Below are 19,979 nucleotides of genomic sequence, written 5' to 3'. Positions count from 1 at the left end.
AGTTGTCAGTCCGCCCCTGGTCTAAAGATTTGTTTTTTTACCAGTGATGAGAAAATTCAAAGAAGCAGGATGGAAAATATTTCTGGAATTAATGAATTTCTAACAGTATATGTGGTTTACATTTAGAAAATACCATTCATTCTAAAATTGAATGCAGAAGCAAACAACATTTTTAAGCACTAGAATGACATTGGCCAACTCATCAAATGTACTGAGAATCTTTGCATGAATGTTTGTAAGAACATCTGATGTGTACAAAGAGCAGTGACAAGTGCCTGTCAAGGAAGGCCAGAGATACAAGGTAAACAATGAAGGCAGTCATAGACATTAGAACAGACTCTCATTTTTGTTACCCCAGAGGAACCCTAGAAATAATATTCAGGTCTCAGGGAACCCCTTCTAAAAATTTATTTACAGCTCAAGATATGTTATCAATGTAAGTTACAGATCTATGAACATCTAAGAACATGGCATACCTAGAGTATTTGACACGAACACTCCAGGTACTGTTAATACTCTAACAATAAAATGCTCTTAATCAGGTGTCTCCAAACCTTCTAACTAAAGGGCCAGTTTGCTGTCCTTCCTTTATTGGGACTGGACTGTGGCCAGTGGGAGTAGAAAATGTCCTGGTGTCCAGTGGGAATAACCAGTGCCCCATCCTTGGTGCCAATCGAAGGAATTGTGCCCCATCCTTGGTGCCAATCGAAGGAATTGTGCCCCATCCTTGGTGCCAATCGAAGGAATTGTGCCCCATCCTTGGTGCCAATCGAAGGAATTGTGCCCCGACGTTGGTGCCAATCGAAGGAATTGTGCCCCGACGTTGGTGCCAATCGAAGGAATTGTGCCCCGACGTTGGTGCCAATCGAAGGAATTGTGCCTCGACGTTGGTGCCAATCGAAGGAATTGTGCCTCGACGTTGGTGTCAGTTAGAGAAATTGTGCCCAGCTGTTGGTGTCAGTGACAGGAATTATGCCCCATTGCCAGTGCCAGTGGATGGAATAGGGCCTCAAGGACTGGATAAAGGCAAGCAAAGGGCCAAAGGGCAGCATTCAGCCTCCGAGCTGCAGCTTGAAGACCTTTGCTCTAAATAATGAAATACACCCAGGCTCCCTTACAACAGCGGTTAGTGGAGAAGTGCCTTCTTACATTGATGGTCAATGAGAAGAATGCCACCCTTACAGTTACAAAGATCATTAGTGGCATGCTACTTGCCCTGTAATTTTGACTCTGTAAACACTAAAGGAAGCGAGGTCAGTCTACCACTGTTCAAGGAACCCCTAGCAACCTCTGGAGAAACCCTGATTGAGAATGGCTGCATTAGAAGGTGAATAGGCATGAGACACCTGCCCTGATGCTACCTATGCTGGCTAAGCTATGAAGATGTGTTGAGGAGGCACACCTGATGCCCACTTATAGGTAGAAACCAACAGCAACCTGTCAAATTTTACCAATCTGTCGCTTATGCACCTAAAAGTCTTGATTTACTGCAGGAAAGGAAAATACATGGCCTAAATACAACTTCAGCTGCCTTTATCTCTGGATCTACGGGTCAATTTGATGTGTTTTGAAAGTTACCTCTGTTCATACAGGTTTTCAACTAATGGTCCATTTCAAATATCCAAGTTTCAGTCAGGTTTGCATTAAATCCTTTTATTATTTGGAAATAGAATTCAACCAAAAAGTGACATTCTGGTTCAGGTGGACTGAATTACCAACGGTCTTATATTTCTCAAGAAATACAAGGTAATTTCCATCCTGGTTTCTGGCTCTACCTAACCCATCATATATTGGGTGTGCGCAGCCTACAAATAGTAAGATCTTCATTAGATTAGACATTCATTCCATTAGGTTCTGAAACAATTAACCCTCTTTAGAAGCCAACAAAAAAATAAATAAATAAAAGATCATCGCTGCCCAAAGTCCTCCAATAAACTTCCACTGCCCTTTGGATCACAATAGGAAAGGAGCACTGAATTTTGCATTTTGATCAGTTTTTCTTTAAGTCCATGCTCTCTGGGCTTAAAAAACATTTTGTTATTTTGGCAGAAAAAAACCCTCATATAGAGCATTTTTTTTTTTTTTTTTACACGCAATTAGGAGCGTTGTATTTTTTTTCTGCCAGAAAACTCCTCTCAAAATCGCAAACCAGATCGGGTTTTTTTCTGCCTCTAAACACAGACCTTAAAATATGCCTCTAAATGTCCTAATATGCATGGGCACATCTGATAACCCGGAGATGCTTTCATAAGTAAAACATAAAACTCCTGTAGAATCAGAGTTTTTTTGCATCTACCCTAAAACAGGTAGCATCCAAGTGGAAAATTAGTTTATAGCAGATTCACATTTTTTATTTTTTTTTTGCAGAAGGCTAGTGCCTAAAACTAAAGAGTTTCCGAATTAATTAAATATAACCAATTAACACCTTAACTTCATTTCCTTGTGATGGGAGAGCAGCTAGTGTGCTACGCTGGGTCTCCACAACACTTGTTACCGGGATTTACAGCTGTAAATTCAGATGTGAAGTGCTAGAAGCTGGCTGACGGTAAGGATTAGCTAACTGAATGAAGGCTTTCTGTGTGAGTGTGAAATTTCTGTCCCGCCTTCCTTGTGAACAGCTGCTCCTGTGTACACTCCATCACATTCCTCTGCTTCTGACCTCTCTGGATGTCCCTCCTACTCATTCATTCACACAGGTCAGCAAAGGGGTGATGTAAGGAAATACATCTTCTCCAGGTGGTTCTCTTAACCACCCTTTTTGCCCAAAGTACCTTTTCCTGCTACAGCCCGGCAAGGCAACCTTGGAGACCACCACGGTGCAAAAGCTCCCTTTTTTTATTTTCTTTTAAAAGGCAAATTTAGAGAACTTAAAAAACGGAGTTCCAGTTGATTTAAAAAAAAAAAAAATAATAAAAGTCAGCAGCTACAAAAACTGTAGCTGCTGACTTTTAAAATACAGCCACTTACCTGTCCCACGATCCAGCGGTGTACTCACCATGGCTGGTTTCACCGGCTGTCTTGTCTCTCCAGTGCCGGCATCTTCAGCTGTGGGCACCCAGCTGTGACAGCCTGGTGATCACTGCACATGTGCAAGTAGCACTGCACTTTGTGAATGGTCACGTAGTCTTCTGGGACCTGTCACGTGTCCCAGAAGACTACGGGGGGGGACAACTTCCTTAGGCGACCACAGCAGAAGTGGGAGAGGGTACCTTTCAAGTTCGGGTACCCGCTCCCCAAATGTGGGGGGACGGGGACGACAAAGCATTAAAGTGGTACGTCCCCTTTTGGGTGGAGCTCTGCTTTATGAAATAAACTACAAATGTAGGAGAGAGTAACCGTACAGAAGTCAGGTGTGAATTACATAGTGCAAGGGTCAGAAGTAATGAAGTTCAGAGGAAACTAATATGTATGTAACACAGTCAGAAATAATGCAGAATTCAGGGGAGTAATATGTTGTGCAAAGGTCAGTAGTACATAACGCAGAGTGCAGGGGTCAGGAGTAACGAAGTTCAGAGGAAACGAGTATGTAACACATAGTGCCGCGATCAGGAGTATTGTGGAGTTCAGCAGCAAGTAGTTTGTAGCACAGAAGGCAGAGATCAGGAGTAACACAGACTTCAGAGGCAAGCAATATGCAGTGCAGTGGTCAGTAGTTTGTAACAGAGTGTAGGTGTCAGGATTAACGAAGAGATAAGTAGTTATGTAGAGTTGTGCTCAAAAGTTTGCATACCCTGGCAAACGTGACATTTTAGCACTGATTAAAAATATGACTGATCATGTCAAAAAAGGTCTTTTATTTAAGGATAGTGATCATATGAAGCCGTTTATTATCACATAGTTTTTTGGCTCCTTTTTGAATCATAACAGAAATCAACCAAATGGTCCAGATCAAAAAACTTTGGATACCCTGGAATGTTTCGCCTTGGTACAGACACAGCAGTTAAAATGGCAATTAAAAGGTAATTTCCCACATCTGTGGCTTTTAAAATTGCAATTAGTGTGTGTATAAATAGTCTGAGTTCGTTAGCTCTCATGTGCATGCACTGAGCAGGCTAAATACTGAGCCATGAAGAGCAGAAAAGAACTGTCAAAAGACCTGCGTAACAAGGTAATGGAATTTTTTAAAGATAGAAAGGGATGTAAAAAATATCCAAAATGGAATATGCCAGTCAGTACTGTTCAAGCACTTAAGAACTGGAAAATTAGAGGATCTCTTGATACCAAGCCAAGTTCAGGTAGACCAAGAAAGATTGAAGCCACAACGGCCAGAAGAATTGTTCGGGAAACAGAAAAACCCACAGGTAACCTCTGGAGAAATACAGGCTGCTCTGGCAAAATACAGTGTGGATGTTTTAAAGAATGACAATAAGGTGACAGCTGAACAAAAATGAGCTGCATGGTGGAGTTTCCAGAAAGAAGCTTTTACTGTGCCAATGCCACAAAAAACATGGTTCCAATATGCCCCACAACACACTGACACGCTTCACTGGAGTTTTCTGTGGCTTTGGCACAGACAGTAATACAAATGTACAGAAAGTTGCCCAGTGCCTGCTGAACCAGTCGACTTTTGAAATGTGTGTACCGGGTTTAAGCCTTCAGACATGGCTGACACTAAAGAAGGTATGGTGCAGCATTTGTTTCAGGGGATGTAAGTATTTCACCTCCTCTATAAAGCTGGTCATACATTATACAATTTTCTTATTCAATTTCCTTTAGATTTACCTTCAACATGCAGTACAAGGGCCAGCCTGATTGGATACAAATTGATAGTGTTTAGGTTTGACCTTATATTATATGGTCTTGGTAAATTGTATAATGTATTATGACCAGTCTTACTCTTTATTCACCCATCCTTAAAAGTCAGTTAACACAGCCCTATGTTGCTCTTTAAAGCGACTCTAAAGTCATAATTGTTTTTTAAATAACAAACATGTCATACTTGGAATGGAATTGCACAGGGAGACCCCAATCCTCCTCTTCTGGGGTGCTCCACCGGCATGGATTTGACTGACAGCAGCAGAAGCCAATGGTTCCCACTTCCTCAGCAAAGCCCATGAGAGTGAGAAGAAAGAGCAACTACAGATGGGCACAGCGATGGATCGAGTGAGGATAAGGAGCCATACTGATAATGGAATATTTGTTATCTTAAAGTGATTCTAAAGCTTTATATTTTTAAGAAAAAATAACAAACATGCCTATACTTACCAGCTGTGTGCAATGGTTTTGTACAGAGGAGCCTAAATATTCCTCTTCTCGGGTCCCCACAGGCTCTCCTGGCCCCTCCCTCCTGTCAGGTGCCACCACAGCAAGCAGTTTGCTATGGGGCACCCACTGCTCTATGTGTCCATTTACACACGGAGCTGTGGCTCGTCCCGCCCCCTCTTCTCATTGGCTCACTGTCTGTGATTGACAACAGTGAGAGCCAATGGCTCCTGCTTCTGTCTCAGCCAATGAGAAGAGGGAGCCCTGGGATAGCTCAGACTCCAGTGCACATCGCTGGATTGAGAGGGGGGCTTAGGTGAGTATTGGGGGGGCTGCTGCACACAGAAGGTTTTTTACCTTTAGAACCACTTTAATGCAGGGAATGGTGTTTTGTCCGTCAGTCGCACTCTGATGTCATCACGTACAGTACTTGACCTTCAGTCCTGCATTGTAATGGAGAAGGCCAAGGGACCATCAACAGCCTGGAGCTTCAGAGGAAAGCGCCAGCTGCCAGGGCATTAAGGGATAAGGCAAGTAAAGATTGCATGAAAAGCTACCATTGAATTTAACCCTTGCAGTGCAGGGGAGCCCGACATCAAGGGCAGTTTTCATTTTTTTTCAGCTTTAAGAATTTCTCTCTTCACCTGTGGTAACCTCTACACTCTTCTGTAAATCTGGGAACGTCCAGACAACGTTCACAACCTGTTACCAGTTGATTCTGATATCAGGGAAAATGATAAGCACTCTGAACATGCGGCCAAAATCTTCACACATAACATATGAAATGTACGCAAGTGGCACATACCTTCCAAATGTAAGAATGGCCTTCAGTAATCATACATCACAACAGACAAAATGAGAATAATGCAGAGGATTGCAGTGACAAGGAGGGCCCGGGTCACCTTCCACGCCAAGCGCCCGGGTCACCTTCCACGCCAAGCGCCCGGGTCACCTTCCACGCCAAGCGCCCGGGTCACCTTCCACGCCAAGCGCCCGGTCCCGAAATGTCTTTGTAAACTGAGCGACCATGCATTACAACTCGTGTCCTTTAACCCTTTCCTGGCAGAAGTCATACGAATCCAATCACTTATCACAAATTCAGAGTCTAAATTTGCAGCTGTATAATAATGTACTGCTCTATTTGTCTTCTAAGATTTGAGCCATTGACAACGAAGCATTTTAAAATGCACATTTTATATATGCATTTTTTTGCGTTTTAATGCGGTTTGTGTGAGAAGCGCTTGCATTTTTCTTGTTTCCAAGGATACTTTGGGGCAAGAGTTCATAACAAAGAATTCCTTTTTTTACAGCTCCTCCATTTTGAACCACATAGTATGTACATTTGTATGTATTTGCACATTTTTTTGCATGCATTACTATACATAAACTGCAAATATCTATCTATACACACACACACCGATCAATTATAACTTTATGACCACAGACAGGTTAAGCGAATAACATTGATTTCCTTGTTACATGGGCATTTGAAAGTCCGTGGGATATACTAGGCAGCAAGCAAACATGTCCATGAAGTTGATGTGTTGAAAGCAAAAAAAAAAAATGGGCATCGCAGTTTGTTGTGCAAGGGGGCTGTACAGCTGCAGAAAGATTAGGGAGCCCATACTGGTCTGTGTCCACAGCCAAAAACATGAGTCTCAGGACTGGGCCACTGAGCAATGGAAGAAGGTGGCCTTGTCTGATGAACCTCACTTTCTGCTACATCATGTGCATGGCTGGGTGCCTGTGCGTCGCTAATCTAGGAAAGAGATGGCATCAGAAAGCAGTATGGGAAGAAGGCAAGCCAACGGAGGCAGGGCGATTCCTTAAATATAAGACCTAAAATTCAAAATGTTTGCATGTGTGACAGGCAGTGTCATGTAGACACCCGAAGGCTTGTTCAGCCATATCCTATGTAAAATGCACCCAAACCGTTGCATGCTGGAGTTTGTTCGTGCACTGCTAAACGCACTGCAGTTCCGTCATGGCTGAACATGGGTCAAAGCGATGATGCTCTTTCCTGGATGCTTTGAAGAACCCTAGGTATGATTGAGACTTTCTAAGTATATTTCACAGAAAGCGCAATCATTTTTCTAAAATCATAGGGTTGTATCAGGTTGATTTTAGTTACATTTTTTTTTATTCTACAAAATGACCGGATTAAAAGATCAGAGTGCAATGTGAAGCCAGGCATCCTGGAGCAAACACAAGGTTGATTCTTTCATCGGGACGTATCTGTTTAGATCAGCATGAATATACAGTAGCTCTGTTATTTCTAAATGACAGTATTAATAAACCCTTCAGCAAGCTTGGAGGCACAAAGGGAGTCAGTTTTCACTATAATTCAAAAGCAGCACAAAATAAGCTCCTTTGTTTGCCAGTTATACAGTACGGTGGGGGAAGTCCTGCATATCTTCATGTCTTTCTGCAGCCCCTTACTCCTGGAGATGGTCTCCACTATTGAAGTCTTGTGGGGGAATAGGTGGGGGAAGGGTCAAAGGTTGCGGAAAAGCTACAACAGGTTATAATTTTGGCGGGGAGTCAAGTACAAAAACTGTCGCACCACCACTTAGACACTAGAGAATATCTGCATGCTATATAACCTCTGCGGCAGGCTACGTACTATGCCAACGTGCAGCTGCCAGGGCCCACCAGGCAGATGAAAATGCATAGGCTTTCTATATACCCACCTAGCCTTTACCAATAAAGAACGAACAACAGGTAAAGCCAGCCATACATGCCGCGACGGTCTGAATTTGTGATCCAATGTATGGGCACTGTTGTTCAGAAGTTGATCTACCGATTGACTTCTTTACAACCGCCTTGTTGGATTTTCCCGCTTGATCTGTGCTGCCGGCGATAGCCTGCAAACACTGATCAGTGTATTGTAATGTGGGGAAGTCTCTCTGCTGTCGGAATACAACAGCTCAGCGGGGAGAATTCCCCCTTCCTCCTTGAATATGTGGATGGTGGAATCAAGTCAGATTTTGTAATTGTTCAATGAGCATTTTTTCATTCAAACTGACTCATCTATGGGAATGTACATGTTTGCAGTGTTAATGGGCAATAATTATTTTACTTTTTTATATACCTAATGATGTTATATTGGTAATCTCTGATGCCGTATTTCCTCCCCCCATTCCCCCTTTTGTGCAGTCAGGGTTTTTCGGCCTCTGTGGAGGTGGCATAGTCCAACTTGGGGTTCATCCTTCACCCTATCTGGTGACTGGTTGGACACACATATGCTACTGTATGAGGATGTAGGAGGTTTAAATATAATTTTCCTACATGATCTGTGAGTAGAGTATGTCATGTATATTGAGTCCTGGTATATACTGTACTTTATATCTGTTTGTTGCTTTATAGAGATTTGAGACAGTGAATCCCCTGAAGAGAAAGACCCTTTTTCCTTGAAACGCGTTGGGTTCACCACCCAATGCTTTCATACTCTGTAGAACCTAGGGGGTCATTCACTAGACTGTTCATCCCATGTATGGGAATGTGATACATGGTCTCTGTATGTTAAAAGGCATTGCTTTTATGCTATTTAATATTTTTGGATTTTTTTTATGTGATTAATAAAATTGGATATTTTTTTACTCAATACCCTTGTTACACATTCTCTGTTTACCCACAGTTTTCTTTTGCTATCGCTTTTTTGGGACTTGGGCTTATATTAGTCTTTTAGATTGTAAGTTCCCAGAATCAGGGCCCTCCTAACCCTCTTGTATTGAACTATATCGTTGCTGTATTGTCTCCCTTTATATTGTAAAGCGCTGAGCAAACTGTTGGAGATATATAAATCCTGTATAATAATAATATTGGTCTTTTCCTCCCATTCTTTTTTTACATGTTTAAAGTGTTTGTTCACCTTTACAGAAAAAAAAAAAAATGTAAAAGATGTAAAAGGTACACACTCTCATCAACAACCCCCCAGCTGTACTTACCTCCGGTGATCCTGAGCTGTCAGTGCTCACGCAGCTGGTCCAATGATCCGTAGTTTTGTTATCCCTGCTCTTCTCCCTCTTCCCTGTGCAGCACTGCCAGGACAGATCAGACTGATTTTGATAAGTTAGCGCACCCACACAGCAAGTTGCTCTGGTCCATAAGTGCTGCACAGAGAAGAGGGAGAAGAGCAGGATTTCAAATCCCCAGACGACTGGACTGACTGCGTGGGCACTGACAGCTCAGCATCGCTGGAGGTAAGTACAGCAAGGATTGAGGAGGGTGTACCCAACATCTCATATTCCTGATATGTGCCTGCTGTACCATGTTTTTATATCTATACACAAATGTTTTACCTTTCATTTCTATTTTACACTGATCAGGTTGTTTTCTTAGGTGAGGGTTCATATGTACTTTAATTTGAATGGTGTGAATGGCCCATATGATTGCTCTATACTTTAGCTCAGCAGTGAAGAGCTTTATATCATGTGTGTGAAATTGACTATTTTATTCAATGGTTCGTTTGGTTTTTTTTACAGCATAAACCAAAACCCTGCAAGCAGCCCCATGGGTGAGCATCATATGCAGTGCAAAGAAAGACGACTTAGCACACCTTCACTGTGTAATCTAACTGCACTTTGGACTAAGTACCCCCAAAACCCATTATTTTTAAATTGGTGCTCAGCATTCCCAAACTACCAGCAATTAAATGGTGCACGGAGATAAAAAGCAGTGGAAGCATGGGGGCACAGGATAGGATGTTCAACAAAAGCATGGAGACATGGATGGACAGTTGAGTTTGTTTTGAATACCAGAAATTATTTAAGTAGCTCTTTCAGCTAGTGGAGCTCAGATAAGAGTTAAGTTCCGCTTTAAAGTGTTTCCAAACCCACAACAGTACAATCAGTCTGTACATGCAGTAAAGCATGCTTATTATACTCACTGTGGAACCTAAGAGGTTAATCCTCTGCATTGTGTAAAAAGGATGTTTGATCCTGACTTCTCTGATCCTCCCCTTCTTCCAGTGCCCCCCTCTTATCTCCTGATAAGACATATTGTGCAAATGCACTCTACACATGCTCAATGTGGTGTGTATTGCTAGAGAGGTTTTTTTTTTTCTCCTTGGGAGAGTGCATGTGATCAGCACAGGGCCAATCAGCACTGCCCAGAGGTCAGGGGTTCTGCATCCTCCTAGAGAAAATTCCTCCTACAAGCTTCAACCAGTGCTTTGCTGACCACTGATAGAAGAAGTCATGAGGCTGCTCTAACTGCTAATGAGAAAAGCAGTTTATATTTACTAAAATAATTGGATTTCCATGTTGTGTGTACTGTGAGAGAGCAGATATAGTGAATGCAGGGTCCTGGGTTTAGTAACATTTTAAGGTCCAGTTCACACAATAGAAACAGTACAGATGCATTCTGGTTGCATTTCTGCATTCTCATTTTTTTTTTTTGTGTTTTCAAGGCACCTGGAGTGTGTTTTTTTCTCCATCTTAAATAGGGACATGTGCCTTTTTTAAGCATTTTGTGGTGTTCTAGTTCAGTACAGAAATAATGCAGCATATTCTACTTTTGTTTCTGCAGTGGAACTGCCTGCACCATTGTAAACTAGGCCATTGGAATCCAGGAACCCTACTGTCCATGCATTTTTGATGCAGAAAAAAAAACCACTGGACTGCATCTGGCGTGAACCAGCCTTAAATACAGATGCCAGCAGCAGCTATTTGTAGAATTTCCATTAAAGCAACTTCGGATTATGCAACAAAAAGAAGAACTATTGTCAGGGCCTGAGCACAAAGAGCAAATACAATATAAAAAATATGTATTAACCGCTTTAGCACCGCCCCATAGCAAAAATACTACTACAGGGTGGCAGCGGTGTGCAAAATCATGTATATATACACGTGATTTTGCATCTCCATGTAGGGGGCGCGCGCCATTTGTGGCCTCGGCTGTCAATAACTGGGTCCCGGCCCGGGTTGTGGGATTGGAGTGATTGGGGGTAATAACGGTTTGTAAACAAAACAGTTCTCTCCCCAGTCAGCTCCTGCACACTGCTTTGAATGGCTGTGCACAAACACAGCATACAGATAACCCTGTGAAAGCCCCACATGTTAACCCCTTCCTGCCCAGTGTCATTAGTACAGTGTCAGTGCTTTTTATTAGCTGTATTGGTGTCACTGGGGATGTCAGTGACACCAAGTCAGTCCCCCCCAGTGTCAGAATGTCAGCCGCAGTTCCACTATAATTTGCTGATTGCTGCCATTACTAGTGAAAATTTTAAAAAAGCCCAGTATACATACCGCCATTTGTAAACACTATAAATGTCACATAAACCAATTAATTTACACATATTGGGATTTTTTTTTTTTTTTTTTTTTAGAAAAGACATGAAGCGGAAATACATTTTAGGCTATTTTTTTCTGGATCTGTTTAATAGCAAAAAGTAAAAAATATTTTTTTCTCAAAATTGTTGCACAAAAAAAAGCACAGGCAATCAAATACCACCGAAAGAAAGCTCTATTCATGGGGCAAAAAAGGACGTAAATTTCATTTGGGTGCAGCGTAATTGTCTGTCAAAGTAAAGCAGCGCTGTAATGCAAAAAAAGGCCTGGTCAAGAGGAAGGGGGGGGGGGGGTGGTAAATCCTCTGGAAGGCAAGTAAACACAAATGCTCTGACTTATCCACAAATAACAAAAATGATTGCTACAACAACAAAAAAAAATAATAAACACAAAATATTTATTAGGAAAAAACTAAAAACACTGAGGGGTTCTACATTGTGTTAAAATAATGAGATCCTTTGTAACAACATACAGTCAGGCTGGAGGGAAGTACATGCTCTGTAACAACACACACCCGGGCTGGGGGAAAGGAAAGTACAGCAAATGCCCCAAGCAACAAGGCGTTAGCTTTCAAATAAATAAAAGGTTCTGTGTCTCCGGTGTCACAGGAACTGCTTGTAAAAAACTCAGTAGATTGTTAGAAAACAAAGTGAAAACAAGGAGGGCTAGATGGGTTTCTAAAAACACAAACCATACAGCTACTAATATTTATAAATAATAACACTGTAGAAGAATGACCCCAAGAGTTCTCCAATTGCCTACATGGATCAGAAATGGTTTTTTTTTATTTTTATTCCTGTTACAGCATATTGCATGCACAAATCTTTATGTCTGTTATATTGCCTTCCCCTGATCAACTGCATGTTTAGGGTATTTTATTTTTTTTTAAATCTTTTTTAACCTACGTAAACCAGCTGCAAGGTTACATTTTCTGTAAATTAGCCTCTTGGTGAATTGTAAAGAGCAATGGCGCTACGCAAAGTGAAATAACCACAGCAACAAGGTTGCATTTTCTGCAAATTAGCCTTTCGGTGCATTGTAAAGTGCAATGGCGCTGTGCAAAGTGAAGTAACCGCAGCAACAAGGTTGCATTTTCTGTAAATTAGCCTTTTGATGCATTGTAATGCACAATGGCACTATACAAAGTGATGTAACCACAGCAACAAGGTTACATTTTCTGTAAATTATCCTCTGGATGCATTGAAAAGCACAATAACGCTATGCAAAGTGAAGTAACCACAGCAACAAGGTTACATTTTCTGTACATTAGCCTTTCAATGCATTGTAAAGTGCAATGGCGCTATACTCCAATCTGTCTTTCCAGCCCCAGATCCAATCGCTGACAAATTCATGCAGACTCCACCTCCGCAACATCTCCAAAATACGTCCGTTCCTAACTCCAGAAACTACAAAGCAACTCATTCACTCCCTTATCATATCAAGATTTGACTGCTGTAACTCCCTCCTCACCGGCCTACCGCACCACAGGCTATCCCCGCTTCAGTCTATCCTGAATTCTGCAGCCAGACTCATCCACCTTACTAACCGCTCTGTATCCACCACCCCCCTCTGCCAATCCCTCCATTGGCTTCCGATTGCCCAACGCATAAAATTCAAAATACTAACATTGACGTACAAAGCTCTTCAAAACACTGCCCAAACTACATTACCGACCTGATATCTAAATACCACCCAAAACGCACTCTACGCTCCTCACAAGACCTCCTACTCTTCAGTTCCCTGGTCTCCTCCTCCCATGCCCATCTCCAGGACTTCTCCAGGGCTTCCCCCATCCTCTGGAACTCACTACCCCAATCCATCAGACTGTCACCTACCCTCCTCACCTTTAGGCGCACCCTGAAGACCCATCTCTTCAGAGAAGCCTACCCCGCCCTCACCTAACTGCTGATATCCTCCGCTCCCCCCACCACTCCATCCCCCACAGCTATTTCCTCCTGTACCACTCTCCCCTCCCTCCTAGATTGTAAGCTCCAAGGAGCAGGGCCCTCAAATCCCTCGTGTATTGTATTGTTACTGTACTGTCATGTATTGTCTCCCATTGTAATGTACAGCGCTGAGCGAACTTTTGGCGCTATATAAATACTGTGTAATAATAATAATAATATACAAAGTGAAGTACCAAAGCAACAAAGTTGCATTTTCTGTAAATTAACCTCTCAATGAAGCAGTGTAAAGTGCAGCAGTCAACAGCAACTGATCATCGCTCACCAGTCTGACCACAGAAGGCACTGGCTGCTAACAAACCGTTGCATTTGGCCCCGCCATACTGAATAAACTTGTCATCTATACAACATGTACAACCATTCTTAAAAATCTGACACTTCATAGGAAATGGTTAACAGGATAATGCTATGAAGTCCTCCCGGAGCCTATCGATTCGATTTCAGAGCGCGGCGATGCGCAGGCTTCATGACAAATAAACGCCAGACGCCGTTTGATGTTATTTTTGCACAGGCTCTGCCGAATTCTTGCCCGTCTGTGTACAGCGGAATGACGTTCTGCTAATTAAAGTCTATGTGTTCTGTCATTGATGTGAAATAGGCAGCGAGGAGCCATGTGTGGCGTGGTACGGAGCGTGTTGGGGGGCTTATGGGGAGGACTCGGACCCTCTGGAACATGTTCTTAGTGCAGAGCGCTGGCTGGAAGTGAATGGTTCAGAAGGGAAGAGATGAAAGGAGCAGGCACATAAACACCTAGTGGTGGGAGGCTCTTCCAAGCTGCAGCTTCCAACACAGCTTTGCATTGCAGCAATGCAGAGACGCCATCTTCTCTGGGTCTTAATCTTCCTCCAGTCAAATCCTTTTATCTATGGCCTCCTTAATACCCACCCAAGGGAAGCGGACCCCCCCTCCCAAGGTACTTAATTAGCAAGGCCCCTTATTATCCAGGCCCAGGAAAGAAAGAAAAAAACAAAAGCTGTGGATGAGTCAGGTCAGTCCATCCTATAAACCATGTCATGTTTACCTAACACACACCAAACCACCTGATCCAAGACAATGGGGTTAGAAAAGTGGGGCTGGAGCCTATTGAAAAGGCTAAATCATGCAGCTGGTGTCAGCAATTCAGCCCCTTTATATGAGATCTGCGTGCCCAGCCAGGCAGCGGCAGCCAATTCCGAACAGAAAACAAAACGCATTCACTTTGCTTTGATGTCTCAGACAACCAGACACAGAGGAGTTCTACAGACAGTCGAATCATCGGCTGAAAATAAATACGGGTCATCAACGCACCACGAGGAGATGCAAACATTTACATGATAAACAGAATTGCCATTGATCATTACGCTTTATCAAACCCATATCAAGGCTTGCAGAAGAAAGGGTTAAAACCCAAACACAAAGCCACTCCACAAATTCAGTCCTAAATATCCAGACAGCACCACCCCCTATATAAAGACATGCAGAGAATGCCAAGGAACCCATCAGATGTAATATAGGAAAGATTTACAGGGGAAGGGGGGGAAGGGGGGGCAGGGGCATCCAAGGGTCAGTGGCGACAAGCCAAGGGTCACACAATAAGAGGGGAGGTACAAAGCAGGGTGGGGGGGATTGGAAATACATTTGCACTAATCAGGCAGTTCTTCCATGGAGGTTCTGGAAATCAAAGTGTTTGGCATGCCAACAAGGTGCAAGGGATGGACAGTGCCCCCAGCATCCAGTGCTGCAAACATTGGAGAGGGCTGCAAATGAGACAGCACTGGGGGACAGGGGTTCTTCCTACTGTAAGCAGACAGGAACTCAATATTGGAGGGGTGCATGACAGGAAAGAGGGGAGGTGGGCATGAAAAGACAATGTGGCAGGAAATTGGATACATAGATGTCAATGGAGGGACATGGAATCAGATAAAAGAGGACAACATAGGAACCATATATAGACTGAGTCTGCAGGACCAACATGGCACCATGGCATGGAAAACAAAGCTCAGAGACTGGGAATATGTGGCATAGAAAGGGGCAGCATATAGATTACAGGTGAGGCTGACGGCAAGAAGTACATGGCACCCTGGCACTGCCAACCTAGTAAGGATGACAGCAGGGAAAAAGGAGGATGCATGGTGTGCAACGGGTCAGGAGCATGCATGGCGTGCAACGGGTCAGGAGCATGCATGGCGTGCAACGGGTCAGGAGCATGCATGGCGTGCAACGGGTCAGGAGCATGCATGGCGTGCAACGGGTCAGGAGCATGCATGGCGTGTAATGGTAAGAGCTCGTAGAAAAGGGTGTGCATGGCATGTAAAGGGTAAGGGCTGGTAAAGCGAGGAAAAGAGGATGCATGTCATGTAAAGGGTAAGGAGGATGCATGATGTGTAATGGCTCAGGGGGATGCTGACCATTTAAAGGGTTGGTGGAGAAGGGAAGAGGGGTGCATGCCATGTATAGAGTAAGGGCTGGTGGAGCAAGGAAAGGAGGGTGCCATGGGTCAGGAGGATGCATATCATGTAATGGGTCAGGAGGATGCATGGTATTTAAAGGGTAAGAGCTGGTAGAGAATTGAAAGAGGGTAAAGGGTAAGGGATGATGAAGCAAGGAAAGAAGGGTGCAAGTCATAAAGGGTAATGGAGAAGCATGTCATGTAATGGTTCAGCAGGATGGTATTTGAAGGGTAAGGGCTAGATGAGCAAGGAAGGAATGATTCATTGTATTTAAAGGATAAGGAAGGTACATGTCATGGAAAGGCTGGCAGAGAAGGGAAAAAAGGATGCATGGTATTTAAAGGGTAAAAGCTGGTAGAGAAGTTAAAGGGGGGTGTATTTCATGTAAAGGGTAAGGACCGGTGGAGCAAAGAAAGGATGATGCATGTCATGCAATGGGTCAGCAGAATGCACAGTATTTAAAAAAGGCAATGGCTAGTGGAGCAGGGAAGGGATGATTCATTGAATTTAAAGGGTAAGCAGGATGCATGTCATATAAAATGGAAGGAGGATATATATCATGTAAAGGTTGGCAGAATAGAGAAAGAAGGATGCATAGTATTTAAAGTGTAGTAGACCAGGGGAGGGATGATTAATTGCACTTAAAGTGTAAAGAGGATTCATGACATATAAAAGAAAAGGAGCACCCATGTCATGTAAAAGGGTGAAAAGAAGGGAAAGGAGGATGCATGGCATTTATTGAGGATGCATGGCATTAAGGAGGATGCATGGCATTAAGGAGGATGCATGGCATTAAGGAGGATGCATGGCATTTATTAAGGATAAGGGCTAGTGGAGCAAGGACCAAGGGAAGGGTTCTCTATAGCATTTAAAGGGCAGGGAGGATGCTTGACATGTAGAGAGTAAAGGCTGGAGGAGCTGGGCAGGAAGGATGCATGTCATGTAAATGGGAAGGAGGACAGATGCAATGTAATGGGGAAGGACTGATGGTGCAGGTGAGGAGGACATGACATGTAAAGGGCTGGAGGAGGGGAGGATGCATGTTATGTATAGGAAGGGAAGATGCATTGTATTTACTGGGAAAGGGGCTGGAGGAGCGGGGAGAGGAGATGGAAGAAGACATGTCATATAAAGGGACATGCCATTGCCAATATGACAGGAGAGATCAGGGGCCCCAACTATGGGAGGGATCAGGGGCCCCCACTACGGGAGGGATCAGGGGCCCCCACTATCATAGGAGCCCCAGGAAAGGAGGAATGGGGGGCCCCCACAGCAGGCTTCCACCGATCCCAGGCAGAAGATACAAAGAGAAGAAGGTGTGATCCGACATGACATCACAGTCTCCGGCATTGTCCCCCTCCTCCCTCCCCCATCCGTTACCTCCAGAGCCAGCGCTCCGGCAGCCAGGAAGAGCAGCGTTATATGGGGCAGCATGGCTGCGGCCGGGGATGGGAGCCTGGTGTGGGCGCTGTCGGTCTCCTCCGCCTGTGAAGTGAGCTCTCCTCCTCCTCCTCCTGCGGGGATCGCACTCAGGCTGCTCGCGGCTCCGGCTCTCCGCACTCACATCTACGGCGCTGCTGCGTCAGCTGATCCTGCCCACCCGTGTCTACCAGCGCCACCTGGCGGCCCGACCGCAGCGCTGCGGCTGCTTTGATACAATGGTGTGTAGGGAGACGTGTGGACGGCACCCCCAGCTTCCCTCCAGACGTGCGCACTTCTCCCTTCTTGCCGCTGGGTGGTGTCTGTCCCTCCGCTATATACAGGTGAATGGGGTTGCGGCCGCAGAGCATCCCCGGTGTGCTCTAGCTGAGGCCGATTGTTCCCCAGCCCCGCCCCCCTATTTAGGTCATTGGTTGGTAGGTGGTGGTCATGTGTTTTTGTACATGAAAGCGTTCAGTAGATCATGTGTAATGCGCATGTCGGACTGTGTACCCAACGCCTTCATGTTACCATGGCAGTCCTGGGACATTCCTCAGTCACGGCTGTTGTCATGCTGCTCTGCTGCAAAAACGAGATAAAACACATTTGCGTTTTGCCATGTTTTCAGTGCGTTTTGTACCTTTTAAAAAAAGGGCACGTGGCTCAGAAAACGCACCAAAAACACAACTGTGGGTGCATTTTTCTGCATATTTTCTGCGTTTTCCATTCATTTCAAAATAGCAGTTTGCAGGACTTTGAAAATCGCTCTGGACCCACAAATGACCAATGTGAAGAGTTTCATGGGGTTCAGTGTTTGTCATGTGTTTGTCTTCCACTTTTTGAAACGTAAAGACAGAAGAAAAACGTATTGTAAAAGCAGCCGTTCATACCTATGCAGTTTGCATTTGAGCCGTTTCTGCATTGCGTTTTGTGTTGCGTTTTGCACCTGCAATTTTTACGCATTTTTGATGAGTTTTGCTTTTTTTTTCTTGTTGCTAGGCAGATTTAAAACGCAGCAAAAAACGCACTAAATGCTTTTCTGCAGCATTTCCATTGAAGTCTATGGCATCAAAAACGCAACTTTTTGTGTTCAAAAAAAGTCCCAGACCCTTTCCCAAAAAACGCACCGGGTGCAAACACACAGTAGTGAATGTGTCTAATCATGTTAAATGGACTACTGCGTTTCTGCAAAACGCTGAGGAAAACGCTTAGGTGTGAACCTAGGGTTAGGCCCCGTTCACACTTATGCAGTTTGCTTTTTGTATGTTTTGCAGTGCTTTTTGCAATTTGTTTTGCGTTTTTCTACACGTGTTTTTGATGCGTTTTTACCACATTTTGTGTTTTGTTCAGCTTTTCTTTTTTTTTTGTGGAATTTTTTTTTGCTGGGCAGAATAAAAGTGCAAAACGTGGTAAAAATGTGCTACTATGCATTTCAGCAACTTCTCCATTGAACTCTAATGTTGCAAAAATGCTACTTTTTGCTTTTAAAAAGTCCCTGACCCTTTCCAAAAACGCAGCAGCTCAAAAAAGCATAGATGTGACCATGTTTCATAGGAAAACATGTTACATGGACTGTAGTGCATTTCTGCAAAAGGCACTAAAACACGCATTGGTGTGAATGGAGCCTCAGGAATGGGGATCTGGAGGGAGCACTTACCAGAATATATACAGTTGTGTTCAAAATAATAGCAGTCAGACATCACTAACTGGATCAATCACTGTTTTTGGTAGAAATGATATTTCTACATGGCAAATAATTTACTAGCAGGTGTAGTAGAGTAATAGAAATCCAACAGACCCAACAGACATGACATGCATGCTGCTGATTCTGTGTAATTGAATCACTAATTGAAAGGGGCATGTTCAAAATAATAGCAGTGTGGAGTTCTATTAGTGAAGTCATTCATTCTTTGAAAAACAGGTGGCAATTATTGCCCTTATTTAAGGAAGGAAGGCAGCAAATGTTGTACATGCTGGTTACAGTGCATTTCTCTCTGAAATTCTGAGGAAAATGGGCCGTTCCAGACACTGTTCAGAAGAACAGCGTACCTTGATTAAAAAGTTGATTGGAGAGGGGAAAACATATAAAGAAGTGCAGAAAATTATAGGCTGCTCAGCTAAAATGATCGCAAAAGCTTTAAAATGGCAACCAAAACCTGAAAGACGTGGAAAAAAGCGAAAAACTACCATTTGAATGGATAGAAGAATAGCTAAAATGGCAAGGACTCAGCCAACAATCAGCTCCAGGAAGATCAAAGAAGGTGTAAAGTTCCCTGTGAGTACTGTTACAATTAGAAGACGCCTATGTGAAGCCAAGCTATCTGCAAGAATCCCCCGCAAAGTCCCACTGTTGGAAAAAAGACAAGCTGAAGAAGTTACAATTTGCCAAAGAGCACATTGACTGGCCTAAAGAGAAATGGCGCAACATTTTGTGGACTGATGAAAGTAAGATTGTTCTTTTTGGGTCTAGTGGCCGGAGACAGTTTGTCAGACGACCCCCAAACACTGAATTCAAGCCACAGTACACTGGGAAGACAGTGAAGCATGGTGGTGCAAGCATCATGATATGGGGATGTTTCTCATACTACGGTGTTGGGCCTATTTATCGCATACCAGAGATCATGGATCAGTTTGAATACATCAGAATACTTGAAGAGGTCATGCTGCCTTATGCT

At 43.6% G+C, this 19,979-nt stretch overlaps 1 protein-coding gene across 4 annotated transcripts in view; it reads right to left on the bottom strand.

Moving 5' to 3' along the window:
* Nucleotides 1–17,462, bottom strand: part of APP (amyloid beta precursor protein) — a 311,674-nt gene extending 294,212 nt beyond the window's left edge. For 2 of the 4 annotated variants that reach the window (XM_089659528.1, XM_089659529.1), the window contains exon 1: nt 17,266–17,462. In XM_089659528.1, coding sequence (XP_089515654.1) covers nt 17,266–17,319 — 54 coding nt within the window. In that variant the 5' untranslated portion in view covers nt 17,320–17,462. The remainder of the gene's footprint in view (nt 1–17,265) is intronic. The other 2 variants (XM_089659531.1, XM_089659532.1) reach the window with 1 other exon arrangement.
* Between the last annotated feature and the right edge of the window lie 2,517 nt (nt 17,463–19,979).

Source organism: Staurois parvus, unplaced genomic scaffold (genome assembly GCF_062004578.1).
Source record: "Staurois parvus isolate SC_StPar_1 unplaced genomic scaffold, SC_StPar_1.0 ptg001162l, whole genome shotgun sequence".
In the NCBI taxonomy this organism is placed as follows: domain Eukaryota; kingdom Metazoa; phylum Chordata; class Amphibia; order Anura; family Ranidae; genus Staurois; species Staurois parvus.
The sequence above is the reverse complement of the archived record's forward strand: the minus strand, read 5'-3'. Positions and strand labels throughout refer to the sequence as shown.